This window comes from Rhinopithecus roxellana, chromosome 7 (assembly GCF_007565055.1).
Source record: "Rhinopithecus roxellana isolate Shanxi Qingling chromosome 7, ASM756505v1, whole genome shotgun sequence".
NCBI classification, from domain to species: domain Eukaryota; kingdom Metazoa; phylum Chordata; class Mammalia; order Primates; family Cercopithecidae; genus Rhinopithecus; species Rhinopithecus roxellana.
In genome coordinates, this window is record NC_044555.1 from 79,945,398 (window position 1) to 79,962,585 (window position 17,188).

Below are 17,188 nucleotides of genomic sequence, written 5' to 3' on the forward strand. Positions count from 1 at the left end.
TTAGTTTATACGCTAAGAAGGAGGGAACAAGAGTAGAGAAAACGGAGGTAAAGGTATGATGAACTTTCTCTGCCCCAATTTTGTGCCTATTTCTCTTGATCAATCTGCCTTTTCATCATTATTGCCAAAAAGAGAATAAGGTAGACAGAGAGTTGAAATCAAACAAATTAAGCCTATAGAAGTGAGAAAAATACATTAATGAAGATGGAGACAAATTATTTAATGAACTAAGATTCCTGGAGTATCTACGGGTGTCAATAGCAGATTCCCAAAGGAAAAGAAGGCTTACTGCACAAACTATGGACAGGTGAGCTTGCTGTCAATCCCAGGTAAGATCTGAGGGATGAAACATTTGTGAGCACTCAGAAAAAGTGAATAACACAAAGAAATAGTTTCACCAAATACAAGTCAAGTCGGACCACCATACTTCCTTTTCTGAGCACACAGCTGGTAAAAGCTGCAGGCCTGGATATATGGAATTCAGTTACTATACATACACACACGGAACTATCAGATCTGAGGGAATGAATGTAACTGCAAAACATATGATCTGTTCCAGTATTAACAGCTTCTCCAAATTATCTATTTGGTCTTACTGTAGCCTGATGATAGCATCTCATTGGTCTTTTCATCTTAATGTTTAATATTTCAAAATCAAAACCCTAGTGTTTGTTCCTCTCAATTTGTACCTTCTAAGGCTAGGTGATATCCCCTTTACAAATAAGAACTCTACTTGGCAATGAACATTAGAATATTTAGACATATATTTAGTAATTCTTTTTAATCTCATCACTCTGAATATCCAAAATGAACATGCATTACTTACAATTCAAAAGCTTCAACTCTTTGCTTCAGCTCTGCTTCTCTTCCTCTTAGCAAATCCATATCTTTTAGTAAAAGTTGCCTTTGAGCATAAATTTCTTTTGTTTCAATCTGTATAGAAAAGCATTAATTTTTAGCAAGCAAGCTAATGAAAGCAAAACAGATTTGAATGAATATACTGCTTCCTAAATTCCAAAAAGCAAAGTACAGACATTTAGGATAACAATTTCACCTTCAAGAGATTCCAACTCAAGGTATGCTTTTTGCTTATTCTAGTTGCATAAAAATGTACTCCCCCAATGACTGTTAAACTACCATTACCTTATAGTCCTAACATGCCATGTGTAATTTATGCTATTTAGTTCTTTAACATCTCTCAGTCCCTTATCTAAAAAAAAAAAAAAAAAAACATTTTTTTTTTGAGACAGGGTCTCACTCTGTCGCACAGGCTGGAGTGCAGTGGGTGATCCTGGCTCACTGCAACCTCTGCCTCCCAAGCTCAAGGGTTCCTCCCACCTCAGCCTACTGAGTAGCTGCAGGCACTACAGGCACATACCACCAAGTCGGGCTGATTTTTTGTCTTTTTGTAGAGATGGGGTTTTGCCATGCTGCCCAGGCTGGTCTTGAACTTTTGGGCTCAACTGATATGCTTGCCTTGGCCTCCCAAAGTGCTGGGACTACAAGCATGAGCCACCAAACCTGGAGCCCTTACCTAAATTTTGGCAAGTTCCCCAGGAAGAAAAATTAAACAAAATGTACCTTCAGCAACAAAACTCCAAAAGAATCGAACCCCCATGGTTTTTAGTGGTGGTGCTGTCTGAATGTTTCAGTTCATGGGTCATTCTGACTCAGAGTTAGCAAGCTCATATGAACTCCTAAAAGAACGGACCATCCTTCCATTTGTGTGTTCACAGAGAAAGAATTTACTAACTACCCACGACATGTCAAGCAGCATACTGGAAACGGGATATAAAAAGGTAGACAGATATAGTCCTCATCTCTAAAGACCTCACAATTTAGTCAAGGAGTGAGAAACAATCACACTAAGATGTGATGATTTTGTAACTGAAGTACATAGAGAGTGATGCAGGAACAAGGCCTAAATGAGTTGCTCAGTGGGAGTCAGGGAAGGCATTACTCAGGTGACATCCAAGCTGGGTCTTGAAAGACAGTATGGTTTTGTCAGGGGAAGAAGGGGATGGACAGTCCAGGTGAGGGAATAAAGATATGGTGCTTTTTATGAGGATGACAATCTTCTTCAAAGCTTTCAGATAATCAGAGTTAAACAGTGATCTAGACAGTCACCTATTTTGAAGATGGAGTTATTAGTCTAAACACAATCTAATCATCTCAAAGATATATGCTTCCAACATTCATTTTTATAGCTGAAGCAAGCCCAATTCCTAGAAATGCTATACAAAATTTTAGAGGGGGTGCCCTTAGCATTACACAACCAGGTCTTATTGAGAAGCCCCAAGCAAGAGTGGACACTAGGGGGAAGCATTCCTACTTTCAACATCTGACAGCAGTAGTTCTGGATGTATGTTGGAAATAGTGCGGTAAATCTAGTTTGGTCTAAGACACGCCCTTGGGAAAGGAATATGATCTTAAAGGAGTAGATCCAATCCCGCATGCCAACATGGACTCCCTCCCACTCTTCACCCTCTCTGTCTCCTGTCCAGTTACTTTCTGGGGTGACAAGATCAAATGGTCACATGGATGACCCTTGTGGCCCTGGTGACTCCTTTACCCTGGGGACCTTCACCCTTGCTCATTTCTATGGCTCTCTCCAATGGCAGCATACTGCATTTGGTTTCTAGTCTCCACCTGAAACCTCATCCTGCAATTCTGTATTCTTGGACCATCCTTATTCTTCCAACTACCAGTCTCTCTAGATCGAGTCCTTGATCACTGACACTGCCACTCAACCCTCCCTTTCCCCCAGAAGCCACCTGCCCTCTCCTCTGCTTCCCTTCACTACCCAAGAGAGCCCCAGAATCTTCAAATAGGCTGCCTTTCTCTAGTCAAATAAATTAGGCTCTGAAAAGCTCCACTTCCCAAGCATCTCCATTTTTCCACCCTCACTGAAAGGGGCAGAAGGAGATACTTACAAATCCTCCCCAGAACTAGAACAGAAAACTCACCTACAAGCACATGGGTTGATCTCTCTCAATTCCAGGCTCCCCCAACCACAGCTGAGCCCTCAATACAGGTGATCAGTCCTCTCTGCTTTAAAGGGCTGTTCTTCCCTTATCCATAGGAGCTACTCTGCACCTCCAATCTGCTCCTAAAACCCGAGATCTAACCCCCTAATCTGCCTGAGGAGATGGAGCTTATTCAGGGTGTGTTTCTCATAATCCCAACTTGATTGTTCACCTCCACAGTTCTTGCCTTTCCACCAGTCTCAGAGGAAGCAAATTTGTACATCCTTTTCAAGGCCCATCCTTCTGTTTGCACTCTTGGCCCCAGTCCCTATTGCTCTTCTGGGGCCTTGTTCCATCAATTGTACCATCCTGTTCCTGGATCTTGAGCCAACCTACTAATAGCTGCAGGAAATAGCCACCCATAAAATATTTGTAAATACCACCTCTTGGTGCTTTTGAATTCTTTCAAGGGTACTCTTTTCCCGAAGAACGAGGGCTTCAGATTTTGCTTGACAAGCTTTCTCAAAATCATTCTGGAACATGGCTAATTCCTTCTCATACTGTTTTTTCGCTTCCATTTTAATTTTTGCTATCTCGGTATCTTTAAAAAACTTCAACTGCAAATTGATCACAAAAAATTAAAAATACTATTATACTATAAAAAAAGGAACAAGTTCTCTCTCTACATCTAGGTTTAACATTAATGCTCTGCCCAAATACATTTATTTCATCTTTAGTTTTATCTCATTCACTGTATTTGTGGGATTCACTCAACAGGCATAAACAAATGTCATCAGAAATAAAAAAAATATGCACAACATTATAGTATCCCATTCACTATTAAAAGTTCTAGATATTTTCCCATATACCTAAGGTTAAGACTTTAGAAGACAAGCAAAAACATCACTCTTATTAACAGTAACAAGATAAAGCTTACCTTTTGACACATTTCTGCCCGAAGTTGCTCTTCTATTTCTCTCTTATATTCATTTAGCTTTATTTCTAAAGATTCGAACTTGATACGCTGAGGGTAAGCATCTGCAAACTGATCATCAATAAGCTGAAGCTTCTCAGCTATTAAAAGATAACACATCAAATTAGGACATAGAAACATGGTCAGGTGCGTAAGATGCCAGACCTCTGGTTCAAAAGAGCAGGGATGTCTGCAACTTACTTTGAAATACAAAAAAAGGGGCCGGGCGCGGTGGCTCAAGCCTGTAATCCCAGCACTTTGGGAGGCCGAGACGGGCGGATCACGAGGTCAGGAGATCGAGACCCTCCTGGCTAACACGGTGAAACCTCGTCTCTACTAAAAAATACAAAAAACTAGCCGGGCGAGGTGGCGGGCGCCTGTAGCCCCAGCTACTCGGAGGCTGAGGCAGGAGAATGGCGTAAACCCGGGAGGCGGAGCTTGCAGTGAGCTGAGATCCTGCCACTGCACTCCAGCATGGGCGACAGAGCGAGACTCCGTCTCAAAAAAAAAAAAAAAAAAAAAAAAAATGATGAAGCGAGTATAATACAAGCGTAATAGTGGAATCTAGGTAGTGGATATACAAGTGTTCACTAAAATTGTATCAACTTTTCTGTATGTTTGAAAATGTTCATCATAAAATGTTAGAGGACAAAGAAAGCCAAGAGTACAGTTTAAGTCAGAAAACACTGGAGTCTTTTCCTACTCTCTAAGTGCTAAGACAGAGCTCTTTATTGGACTTCAGTTAAAGCTGACTTACACATTCAAAATGATAACTTTAAAAAAATCAAAGATCATGTACATCAACTCCTCCCCTTTACAGATAAAGAACAATACAGCTTAATAAGCGACTACATAACAGCATAACCAGGATTAAAGTGAGGTCTACTAACTCTTTCTTCCCTTAGTCCACGGCCCTCAAACAAACTATGGATCAGAATCAACCACACAGCAAAGTGCAAATCTCAACCCACAGTACAATCTCAACCATGTATAACGCCCACCAAAAAAGGATGCACAGATCGAAAAAGGCTGGCAGAAGTAGATTAAAACACTGATAGTGTTTATCTCTGGTAGGGATGACTTTAGACATGTTTTTCCATCTACTTTTCTGTTTTCCAAATGCTGCCCAATACAGGACTCTCCAGCCACACGGGGCCATCGACACTTCAAATTTGACCAAATTGAACTGAGATGTGCTTTAAATGTAAAAAACACGAGATTTCAAAGACTTAGTGCAAAAACTAAATGTGAAATATCTCATTAGTATTTTTTATATTGAATACATGTTGAAATAATATTTTGGATGTATTGGGTTAATATTATTAAAACAAATTTCACCTGTTTCTTTTTACTTTTTTCAATGTGGCTGCCAGAAAATTTAAAATTACACGTGGCTCACACCACTGAACAACATTGCTTGATAATTAGCAAGTAGTATGTTTCTAATTGAATTAAACCTACACTTAATGAAAGGCATAGTCATATAATACATTTTATGAATTATGAACTTATCTTCTTTTTTTTTTGGAGACGGAGTCTTGCTCTGTCGCCCAGGCTGGAGTGCAGTGGCCAGATCTCAGCTCACTGCAAGCTCCGCCTCCCAGGTTTATGCCATTCTCCTGCCTCATCTCCCAAGAAGCTGGGACTACAGGCGCCCGCCACCTTGCCCGGCTAGTTTTTTGTATTTTTTAGTAGAGACGGGGTTTCACCGTGTTAGCCAGGATGGTCTCGATCTCCTGACCTCGTGATCCGCCCATCTCGGCCTCCCAAAGTGCTGGGATTACAGGCTTGAGCCACCGCACCCGGCCTGAACTTATTTTCTTACAAGTTACTGTTACTATTTAAGAGTAAGGAAGGGCCAAGAAATCCATTAAGCATATCATTTTAAACAGCTGTTTCCCATCTCTACTGAGCACAAAACTGATGGACAGCATGGTATTGTAGACCAGCTGGATAGTACAAAAAGCTCTAGATCATGGACAGGAGAACTTGGACTCCACCATTAGTTCTGATGCAGCCTGAGTGTTTCCAAGTTGCTCTTCCTCTGAGGACCTCGGTTTCCTCAACTATAAAATGAAGTGATGAGCCAGTGACTTCTTTAGTTCTTTGCAAAGCAAGTAGTTTAATCTTCTGACTGGGTGGCTATAAAGTTAGACAAGACACAAGGAAGAACCTCCCAGTTAAGAGAAGTCAAACTCAACAAGGAAGAATATGGGCCTTTGAATCTCTGCATGATTTGGTCAATGTAGCCCTGGCATTCATGAGGCTAGCCAATGACCCTGGAGAGCACTTTCTGGTCCCCCATGATGATTCCAGAAGAAATGAATTCCCTTGTTGCCTGCAGGTTGCATCCCTCCAGTTCAAGGAGCAATCACACAATATCATAAATCAGATAATTTCCTTCATTCAAAAATGAAAACAGTAGAACTGAAATTAAGAAAGGCTATAATTACCCAGAGAATCTCTGCTAAATGTCAAACTTGTCTGAGTTTCCATATTACAACTTTCTTTAGCTTGATGATATTCTGCCAATTCTTTTAAAAAATGCATAAGAAAACCTAAAAAACATAATGCATAAGTTTTGTTTCAGAACTTTCAACCACTGCTCAGTCACTGTTTATACAATCTTAGTTTTACGACATTACTATTTTTTACATTATATATCTTTCCTTTTTTTAGAGACAAGAGTCTTGCTCTGTCACCCAGGCTGGAGTGCAGTGGTGTAATCATGGCTCACTGCAGCCTCAACCTCCTGGGCTCAAGCAATCCTCCTACTTCAGTCTCCCAAGCAACTGGGACTAGAGGCACACACCACCACCCACCATGCCCAGCTAATTTTACTTTTTGTATAAACAGGGTCTCACTAGGTTGCCCACGCTAGTCTCAAATTCATGCCCTCAAGCAATCCTCCTGCCTGGGCCTCCCAAAGTGCTGGGATCACAAGCATGAGCCACTGTGTCCAGTCATATCTTTTAATAAATTTGAGGAAAAGCCTTCCCAAGCCTGATCCAAAAACCTGGAAGGAATAAGGAGAAATATTTATCAATCTAACTGCATAAAAAGTGAAAGCTTACATATGGCATAAAATAAAAATATAACACACTGGGAAAAATAGTTGCAATAATATGGAGGCATAACCAAGACTAAAGTGATGACATTTTCATAACATCAAAGAACTCTTACAAATCAGTTAAAAAAAAAAAAAAAAAAAAAAAAAAAAAACAGAAAAATCGGAAAAAACGTGGACAGTGTGTAGAAAAAAAAATTGTCAAAGATGAACAAAATTTTTAGATGCTGAAAAAACATGAACAAAATCATAAATGCAAATTAATACAACAGAGAAACCACTATTTTCCCTATAACACTGCTAAGATTAAAACTTGTATAACGCTAAGTGTTGGCAAGGGAGTGGATATATAGCTATGCTCATTCACTTGGGAGAGAAATTTGTCAGTGCTTATATATATTTGAAATGCATGTGCCCTTTAGTCATTCCACTTCTATGAATTTACACAGCTATACTTTTATAAGGGCACAAAGGGTGCACACTGCACAATGGTCTGCACATTGGTTACCTGTAATGGCAAAAAGCAAACAATAAAACAACCAAATCTCGATCAATAGGGGGTTAAATACATTCTTTAAAAATAATTAGTCTATACTGCTATAGAAAGATATACTGGTGGATTTAAAAAAGCAAATTGCATACAGTATCTATGATATAATCTCGATTGTGTTTTAATTACAAATACATAATTTTAACCTCAGTTTTAGAAGGATAAACAAGAAACTTAAATCTAGTTATCAGTGGAGTGAAACTTAATTCTAATTATCAGTGGAGCATGAGATTAGAGAACATGGGCAGAAACTGCTACTTTGCTTTCACTTTATATCCTTCTGAATAGTTTGAGACTTTGTTTTAAACCACAAGCATAAATTACTTAAGAAATGTTTAGTTTCTTGGAACTAAAAACATTAGTTAGCTCAGCACCTTTCCCCCCACCCCCCCCCCCCACCCCCTTCAGGGAGGAGATCAGATTGTTTTGTCACTGTCTGCATTCCATCCTGGGATCACCTGAGGTAAATTTGCAAACATTAAGGTTCACTCTTGATGATGTAATGTTCTATGGGTTTTGACATTGGGTCTTTTCATTCTCTTAACAGTGTCTTTCGGCAGGGTGCAGTGAGTCACACTTATAATACCAGCACTCTGGGAGGCTGAGGCGGGCGGATCACCTGAGGTCAGGGGATCAAGACCAGCCTGGTCAACATGATGAACCCCATCTCTATTAAAAACACAAAAAAATTAGCCAGACGTGATGGCAGGTGCCTGTAGTCCCAGCTACTCAGGAGGCTGAGACAGGAGAATCACTTGAACCCAGGAGGCGGAGGCTGCAGCGAGCTGAGGTCGCACCACTGCCCTCCAGCCTGGGCAGCAGAGTGAAACTCCATCTCAAAAACAAAACAAAAAGAATAGTGTCTTTCACAGAGATGTTTTTAATTTCAATAAAGTCTAACTGATCTACTTTTTTCTTTCATATATCTTGCTCTTGGTGTTACATCTCATCACGAAAGCCAAGATCACATAGACTTTCTACTGTTCTCATCTGGAAGTTTTATAGTTTCGCATTTTACATTTAGGTCTATGGTTCATTTTGAGTTAGTTTTTGTGTAAAGTATAAGATCTGTGTCTAGGTTCACTTTTGTGAATATGAATATCCAATTGTTACAGCATCACTTGTTGAAAAGACTATCTTTCCTCTATTGAACTGCCTTCGCATCTTTGTTAGAAAAAATCAATTGACTATATTTGTGTGGATGTATTTCTGGACTTTCTAATTCTGTCCCCATTGATGTGTATGTCTATTCTTTTGCCAACTGCAGATAAGAATTTTAACTTCCAAAAAGCAAAGGGCCAATGTCCAAATTTTCTTCCCTCTTCTAAATTTTGTGCACATCATTTTCTGGATATTGTCAGGCCTCTGAGTCAAAGCTCAGCCATTGTAACCCCCATGACCTGCACATATACGTCCAGATGGCCTGCAGGAGCTAGCCGAAAAACCACAGAAGAAGTGAAACAGCTCCTTCCTTAACTGATTGACCAAACTTATGACATTCCACCATTAACTGATTGACCAAACTTATGACATTCCACCATTATTACTTGTTCCTGCCCTGCTCCAACTGATCAATCGACCTTGTGACATTCTTCTTCTGGACAATGAGTCCCATGATCTCTCCACCATGCACCTTGGGACCCCGTTCCCTGCTAACAATAGATAACCACCTTTAATTGTAACTTTCCACTGCCGAACCAAGCCCTATAAAGCTGCCCCTCTCCTATCTCCCTTCACTGACTCTCTTTTTGGACTCAGCACACTTGTACCCAACAAGGCTGTTTATAAAGTGAATAAACAGCCTTGTTGCTCACACAAAGCCTGTTTGGTGGTCTCTTCATACGGACGTGCATAACAAGTATCACTATCTCTGAAAGGAAAAATTAGGAGTGGGAAGAATGGGTGACTAGAATCTAGGAGAAAAGTACCACGGTCATTCAACAGCTTAGCACCCCCTGAGCATATATATGGTAGGATAAGACCACAGGTCTCTGAGTCAGGGGACAGACAACAGTTAAGTACAAAATATCTTTGTACATGTTTTCTGTTAATTGGAAGACACCAATTTTTTAAAAAAAATTTTATCTTACCAGGAGCTATTTTATTGTTAGCTAAGAGTTCTATCCAAATTTTGGCACTAGGATGCCTGACATATCTGCAACTCATAGTTTTTCTGGCTTCCAGAAATTTTACTGGGATGCTAGGTGAAGCTGGTAAGGGCTGTCAGCCAGATGTCTTTCTGAACCAGATGCATTTAAAAGAGACTGAAGAGACTGTGTAAAAACTTTTTTCTTTCTTTCTTTTTTGAGACAGAGTCTTGCTCTGTTGCTAGCCTGGAGCGCAGTGGCGCGATCTCAGCTCATTGCAACCTCTGCCTCCCAGGGTTCAAGCGATTCCCCTGCCTCAGCCTCCCAAATAGCTGGGACTACAGGTGCACGTCACCATGCCTGGCTAACTTTTTTTTGTTGTTGTTGAGACGGAGTCTTGCTCTGTCACCCAGGCTGGAGTGCAGTGGCCGGATCTCAGCTCACTGCAAGCTCCTCCTCTCGGGTTCATGCCATTCTCCTGCCTCAGCCCCCCGAGTAGCTGGGACTACAGGCACCCGCCACCTCGCCCGGCTAGTTTTTTGTATTTTTTTTTTAGTAGAGACGGGGTTTCACCGTGTTAGCCAGGATGGTCTCGATCTCCTGACCTCGTGATCCACCCGTCTCGGCCTCCCAAAGTGCTGGGATTACAGGCTTCAGCCACCGCACCCGGCCATACTTTTTTTTGTATTTTAGTAGAGACAGGGTTTCACCATGTTGGCCAGGATAGCCTTGTTCTCCTAACCTTGTGATCTGCCCACCTCAGCCTCCCAAAGTGCTGGGATTACAGGCGTGAGCCACTGCGCCCAGCCATGGAAAAACTGTTTTTAAGGATAATGTATCTACATAGATTTTTTTGTTTTTTCTTTTGAGATGTAGTCCAGCTCTGTCACCCAGACTGGAGTGTGGTGGCGCTATCTCGGCTCATTGCAACCTTTACCTCTCCGGTTCAAGCGGTTCACCTGCCTCAGCCTCCCAAGTAGCTGGGATTACAGGCACTTGCCACCACGCCTGGCTAATTTTTGTATTTTAGTAGAGATGGTGTTTCAACGTTTCACCATGTTGGCCAGGCTGGTCTTGAACCCCTGACCTCAAGTGATCAGCCGGATTTGCCCTCCCAAAGTGCTGGGATTACAGGCATGAGCCACCATGCCTGGCCCACAGATTATTTCTTAATATCCCTTCAAGCCATGAAATAATAGTTAAGTAAAAGATACTAGCTATATACCTCAGAGTTATGCTAATATGGTAGTCACTATGCATGTGTAGCTAATTAAACGTAAATTTAAAATTCAGTTATTCAGTCACACTAGCCACATTTCAAGGCTCAATAGCCACACGAGGCTAGCAGCTACCACATTAAACAGCATAGATACAGACATTTCCATAATCACAGAGAGTTACACTGGACAGTTCCTAGAGCACAGAATATAGGATCATTTACCATACTGAACTTCAGTAGGGATGGTCTAGTTTGCGGGCAGCCCAGAATATCTTATGTTCCAATTTATTTATCCTCTGCTAACATTACTACCAAGAGACTTGGCAATTAAGTCACAGACTCCATGGCTGGCAGAAAAATAAGTATTCACATGATTAAGTTCTGCATGAATTGGCGAACGAACAGATGAATAAATGAATGTCCTTGTGGGGATGACAGCAGTGCAGGCAACAGAAAAAATCCAAGGGTGTACCAAAACAAAAGGACTATCACTAACAGCTTATTTTAAAATACCTAAAGAATAACTATGCATCAAAGCCAAGTTGCCAGCTTATGTTCATGCTACAAAGCCCATCATCAAGTCTAACTAATGGTCTGAAACCCACAGTAGTTATGGACTCTATGAAAGGTTATTATCAAGGCCAAAATTAAGGCAATTTATTAGGTCTATATAAACATTTTTTTTGTTTGTTTTTTGAGACGGAGTTTTGCTCTTGTTGCCCAGACTGGAGTGTAATGGCGTGATCTCAGCTCACCACAACCTCTGCCTTCCAGGTTCAAGCAATTCTCTTGTCTCAGCCTCCTGAGTAGCTGTGATTACAAGCATGTGCCACCACGCGTGGCTAATTTTTTTGTATTTTTAGTAGAAACGGGGTTTCTCCAGGTTGGTCAGGCTGGTCTCAAACTCCCGACCTCAGGTGATCCACCCGCCTCGGCCTCCCAAAGTGCTGGGATTACAGGCGTGAGCAACCGCGCCTGGCCTGTATAAACATTGAAGAACAAAAGACATATAACATATTACTGAACACAACTCTTTCTTTAAGGAAATATTAATACATCTAATACCCTATCAATTATACTTGAGAGGGATACCTAGTATACAAAGACACTTGGCCTAAAAGTTATTAGTTTTTTGAGGTTTTTTTTTCCTGCCGAAATGTTCCCAACAGTGGGTATTTTTACAAACAGTATCTTTCAGCCTGTCTGTAGGGCCTTTGATACTGTCTGCAGTTTTCTTATTTGAATATCTAAGTTATTACAAAAATGGAAATATAGGGGAAATGACCTGCAGAAATCAAATAATTTAAATCAAATTAAATTTTACTCTTCTCCCTAAAAGTTAGCTTCATTCTCTTACAGGAAAAAGTACATAGAAAAATGTTGCTGTTCTCTACAAAGATGATGGCTCCTACCTTTTTGATTTTCTTTATCAGATCCTGAAACCTGTTAAAAGAAAATATTTTACTTTTATTCAGCTATTCAGTTATAATTAACAAACCAAAGTCGATTATAGAAACTAAGCCATCGTACCAGTGATTTGTAGAGACTGGAAGTAGGGTTGATTTTAATGAGTTGTAATAGATCCTGCATAGTAAATACCTTAAGAAAAAAAAGTTACTAATTAGACATATTGTTATATCAGTGTTTAAATGATAAATTAGGATGTTTCTGAATATGAAATTAAGAAACATCCTTCAGATTAAATAAGATTATAACTATGTTAATAAAGCAAACTTAAAGCTCTTTCTTACACTGTTAAATAAGTTACTATAAACATATCAAGGTCAAAAGGACAAAATATCTTTACCATGTAATTAACTTCTAAGTACTTCACATCAAAGATGATATGTCTAACAGAAATGTTTAATGCCTTACAGATGACACTGAAATATCTGATGAACCAATGAATACATGACTGAGTTCCTGGGTCATTCAATTACAATTTTTTAAAAAATATTCATTGTTTAAAAATGTAAATAAATTTTTACTGTCCTTAAAACCATAATTAAAGTATACTTAAAATATTGTTAGACAGACATTTTTGGTAGCTATTAAAATATATTTCTACTACAGTATATACCATTCACTATGTCTGCTCTGAGAACATTGATATTTGTTTTCAATTGGTTTTCCTTTAAAGAAAATATTCTGCATGGGCATTTTACATTAGTAGAAACCGTTAAGTTGTATGAACGGGATTAATTCCTGCTATATAGTTATGTAATTGACTATTATACAATAAGTAAAAGTATAAAGTGATTAGAAAGTTAGAGAATGATGTATCAAAAATGAATTCCAGGCCAGGCACGACGGCTCACACTTGTAATCCCAGCTCTTTAGGAGGTTAGGCAGATCACCTGGGGTCAGGATTCGAGACCAGCCTGGCCAACATGGTGAAACCCCGTCTCTACTAAAAATACAAGAGTTAGCCAGGTGTGGTGGCAGGTGCCTGTAATCCCAGCTACTTGGGAAGCTTGAACCCGGGAGGCAGAAGTTGCAGTGAGCCAAGATTGCACCATTGCACTCTAGCCTGGGTGACAGAACAAGACTCTGTCTCAAATAAATACATAAATTCCTAATATCAATAAATAAAATTTGGTTGCTTATGAAGAAATGCAAATTACTTAAGTTTGCACTCAAATACTGTATTTCTTGTGTCATTAAAACTTTGGAATATGAGACTTTTGGATAATTACAGAAAACACAAAGAAAGTAAAAACATATGAACAACACCAAGAGTGAAATTTATTTTATTTTTGACACAGTCTCACCCTATCACCCAGGCTGGAGTGCAGTGGCATGATCTCGGCTCACTGCAACCTTCGCCGTAAACTATGGTCTTTGGGTGATAATGACACGTCAGGGTAGGCTTATAGATTGTAGCAAATGTACCATGTTGATGCAAGATGTTGACAGTGGGGGAGGCTGTGAGTGTGTAGGGGCAGCAGGCATATGGGAACTCTCTGTACTTCCCACGTAACTTTGCTGTGAACCCAAAACTGCTCTGAAAAAATAAAGTCTATTAAAATAAAACAAAACACGCACATATCCACAGGGAAAGTCTGCTGTAACTGCCTTTAAAATAATAAAGTAGTACTAATGTTCAACAGTAATGGTGAAGAAATATAGTTAAAATAATTAGAAAAGTAGTAAAAAATAAAACAAGTCTTTTTAATATTTGAGAACTTTACAGATTTTTTTTTTTTTTTTTTGAGACGGAGTCTCGCTCTGTCGCCCGGGCTGGAGTGCAGTGGCCGGATCTCAGCTCACTGCAAGCTCCGCCTCCCGGGTTCACGCCATTCTCCTGCCTCAGCCTCCCGAGTAGCTGGGACTACAGGTGCCCGCCACCTCGCCCGGCGAGATTTTTGTATTTTTTAGTAGAGACGGGGTTTCACCGTGTTAGCCAGGATGGTCTCGATCTCCTGACCTCGTGATCCACCCGTCTCGGCCTCCCAAAGTGCTGGGATTACAGGCTTGAGCCACCGCGCCCGGCCCAGATTTTTTAAATTACGTATTTCTCACTTATCTAATTACAAAGAAGAGAAACATCTGAAGAAACTAGTGCAGAAAAAAAGAGCTCATGTTAGAGATCTAGATTTACCACCCTGTATTGCCACTTAAAAGTTACTTGACAGGCCGGGCGCGGTGGCTCAAACCTGTAATCCCAGCACTTTGGGAGGCCGAGGCGGGCGGATCACGAGGTCAGGAGATCGAGACCATCCTGGCGAACACGGTGAAACCCCGTCTCTACTAAAAAACACAAAAAACTAGCCGGGCGAGGTGGCGGGCGCCTGTAGTCCCAGCTACTCCGGAGGCTGAGGCAGGAGAATGGCGTGAACCTGGGAGGCGGAGCTTGCAGTGAGCTGAGATCCGGCCACTGCACTCCAGCCCGGGCGACAGAGCGAGACTCCGTCTCAAAAAAAAAAAAAAAAAAAAAGTTACTTGACCTTGGGCAAACTGATTCACCTCTCCAGCGTCTGGTTCCTCATCTGTAACACACAAAACATCTGCAGTGTGCCTACCACAGTGCCAAGCTTACAGTAGGCATTCAGCAGATTGGCAGAATCTTATTAGACAAGATAGAGGATAGATCAATTATAGGTCTGGAACATTTAGAGATTCTATATATCACTATTTTACATGAGACTAAATGAGATGCCAAAAAATTAATTTCATATTTAGTACCCACTTGTTATATAACAAATATATTATGTGCAGGTACAACGTGAATTCAAAGAGGAACTCGAAAGGGACCTAGTCAAGGAGCACTTAGCTATCATGCAGCACTTTACTGTCAGCAGAGGAAGAACCTGTTAATAAAAAATTCAAAAATAGAAAAGGAAAGACTTTACCTTTTCTTTTGCCAAACCACTTTCTGGAAAGAAAACAGAAAGTGAATATTCATAGCCACATCTTTGTAAGTGATCTGCCACTAAAGAGTTAGAGGCTCCTATTAAGAGAGAGCTCCCTTCTACTGAAATGGACCGAGGTTGCAGTTCTCCACTCAATACAGGGTGCATCAACTCATGAATTAGCTGGTTTCGAAGTTGTGTCTAGCACAAAATAAAAACAAAAATAAAAAAGAAACAAACACAAGGGAAAGAAATTTCAGCAGGATTGTTTCATTAGAGATATACACAGATGTGTTACATTCATTGGAAACCTTCCTTCTATTTCCATAATGGTTCTAGATCCATGGCCAGAAGTTAGGAACCTTCCCCTGCACACTTTGTCTTACCCCGTGAGACAAGCAGTCCAGTGAGTTCTAGAAAAAGCTTTCTTTCCCCAGCTTCCAAATGAAAGGGGTGGTTAGCCAGATCCGCTTGCAGACTCATAACTTCACTTCCCTAGAAGCCCATTTCAGCAGCTTACGATTGGGATATGAAGTATAGGAAAAATTTCTGCCACTTCATCACACCTCTGTGGACTGTTGGAGAATATAACCAAAATATTCAACAACAGGGGACTGCTATATACATTACAAAAATATCCAAAGATAAGCCTGTTGCCACCGAAAATGAAGATTTCAAAAAACTTTTAAGGAAACAGGGAAATGCTCACCATATAATTTAAATTAAAAAAGGATACATACACAGGATATATCTACGTATTTTAAATGTAAAATACGCTTTTGAAATGCATATTGCAATGAAAACACGCTGAGCTAATCCTACTCCTGGCTGTTAATCCAAATATAAAGTATACTAATAGATATTCGCTGCCCAAATTAAATATTCATACATTTCAATATAGTTTAAAGATGAAATTTTTCATTTCCCAAACTATTATTAAGCAGTACACTAGTATTTTCTATATGGTGTCAATGTCCTTCATCCAAATGTTTTACAAACCCACTTATTAGTTTAGGAACCTATAAGCCATATTTATAAAACAAGCCTAATCTTACTGTGTTCATTATATAAATATTTCCTCCTATCTTACCGTCAAATTCAATTAATTATTTGAATATGCTCCTTTAAGACTACTCAAACTCAACATTTTCTCAAACGTTTTCAAGAGACTGTAATGTTTCAGGATAGAGAGTTATTCGGGAATATAAAAACGTAATTCACCATTACAATCTATGTATCATACGATTATTAAAACCTAAACCTTGACTGAATTTTAACTACCTGTTACAGTTTACACTTGTAAAAGTTATGACACAGATACGCCTAAATCCGATACCTTGAGTGTGTCCAGTATACCCCGATCCTTAAACGTCTGGTATAGCTTTTTGCGCAGTTCATCTTGACTCAACACATCAGCCACGGGGAGCATGTTGGACTAGAAGACAAAATGGTTACAGGTTACCTGCGGAGCAGAGGCGTGAACGTCTGAAAACAGACCAGTGGCCTCCGGGGAAGCCATAAGAGGCCTAGCGGGAAAAGGAGTTTTAACGAACACAAACAAGACTTCATTTCCGCCTGTCCCCGAGAAGGGGCAGGTGTGTCTACCTGAGCCATCATCAGGCGTCAGCTTCCGCGAAGCTCGCCTCGCTCGCCCCGCCGCGGCCCGTGTTTAGTGCCCAGCCCGGGCTGTGGCGCCAAGACGAAGGAGAATCCCTGCCCTCAGAGCCCTGCCTCTGTCCCGGGGGTTCGGGAGGAACAAGTGTGCTGAACGTTCTCTGCCTCGCACTCCCAACTAGGTTTTCTAGCAAACACGCGAGCTTCCTTTCTTCGCGGTTCTGAGGCATGGGTGAGGACCCAGGCACGACTCAAAGGCGGCTGAAGGGCGGGGGCCCAGAGACTAGGGACTGAAGGCGGCAAGGCATGACCGCTTCACAGCCCAACCCGCAACTTCCGCAGAGCCTTCCGGCTCTGAAG

General features: G+C 40.6%; 1 protein-coding gene across 7 annotated transcripts in view; it reads right to left on the reverse strand.

Moving 5' to 3' along the window:
- The window catches only part of OFD1 (OFD1 centriole and centriolar satellite protein), a 44,648-nt gene extending 27,475 nt beyond the window's left edge, over window positions 1-17,173 (reverse strand). For 4 of the 7 annotated variants that reach the window (XM_010354059.2, XM_030934204.1, XM_010354058.2 and 1 more), the window contains exons 1-9: window positions 16,820-17,173; window positions 16,551-16,649; window positions 15,215-15,415; window positions 12,393-12,461; window positions 12,275-12,305; window positions 6,393-6,497; window positions 3,904-4,040; window positions 3,410-3,583; window positions 827-933 (exon numbers count right to left, since the gene is read on the reverse strand). In XM_010354059.2, coding sequence (XP_010352361.1) covers window positions 827-933; window positions 3,410-3,583; window positions 3,904-4,040; window positions 6,393-6,497; window positions 12,275-12,305; window positions 12,393-12,461; window positions 15,215-15,415; window positions 16,551-16,649; window positions 16,820-16,831 — 935 coding nt within the window. In that variant the 5' untranslated portion in view covers window positions 16,832-17,173. Of the gene's footprint in view, window positions 1-826; window positions 934-3,409; window positions 3,584-3,903; window positions 4,041-6,392; window positions 6,498-12,274; window positions 12,306-12,392; window positions 12,462-15,214; window positions 15,416-15,600; window positions 15,790-16,550; window positions 16,650-16,819 lie in introns of those variants that run through there. The other 3 variants (XM_030934206.1, XM_030934205.1, XM_030934208.1) reach the window with 3 other exon arrangements.
- Between the last annotated feature and the right edge of the window lie 15 nt (window positions 17,174-17,188).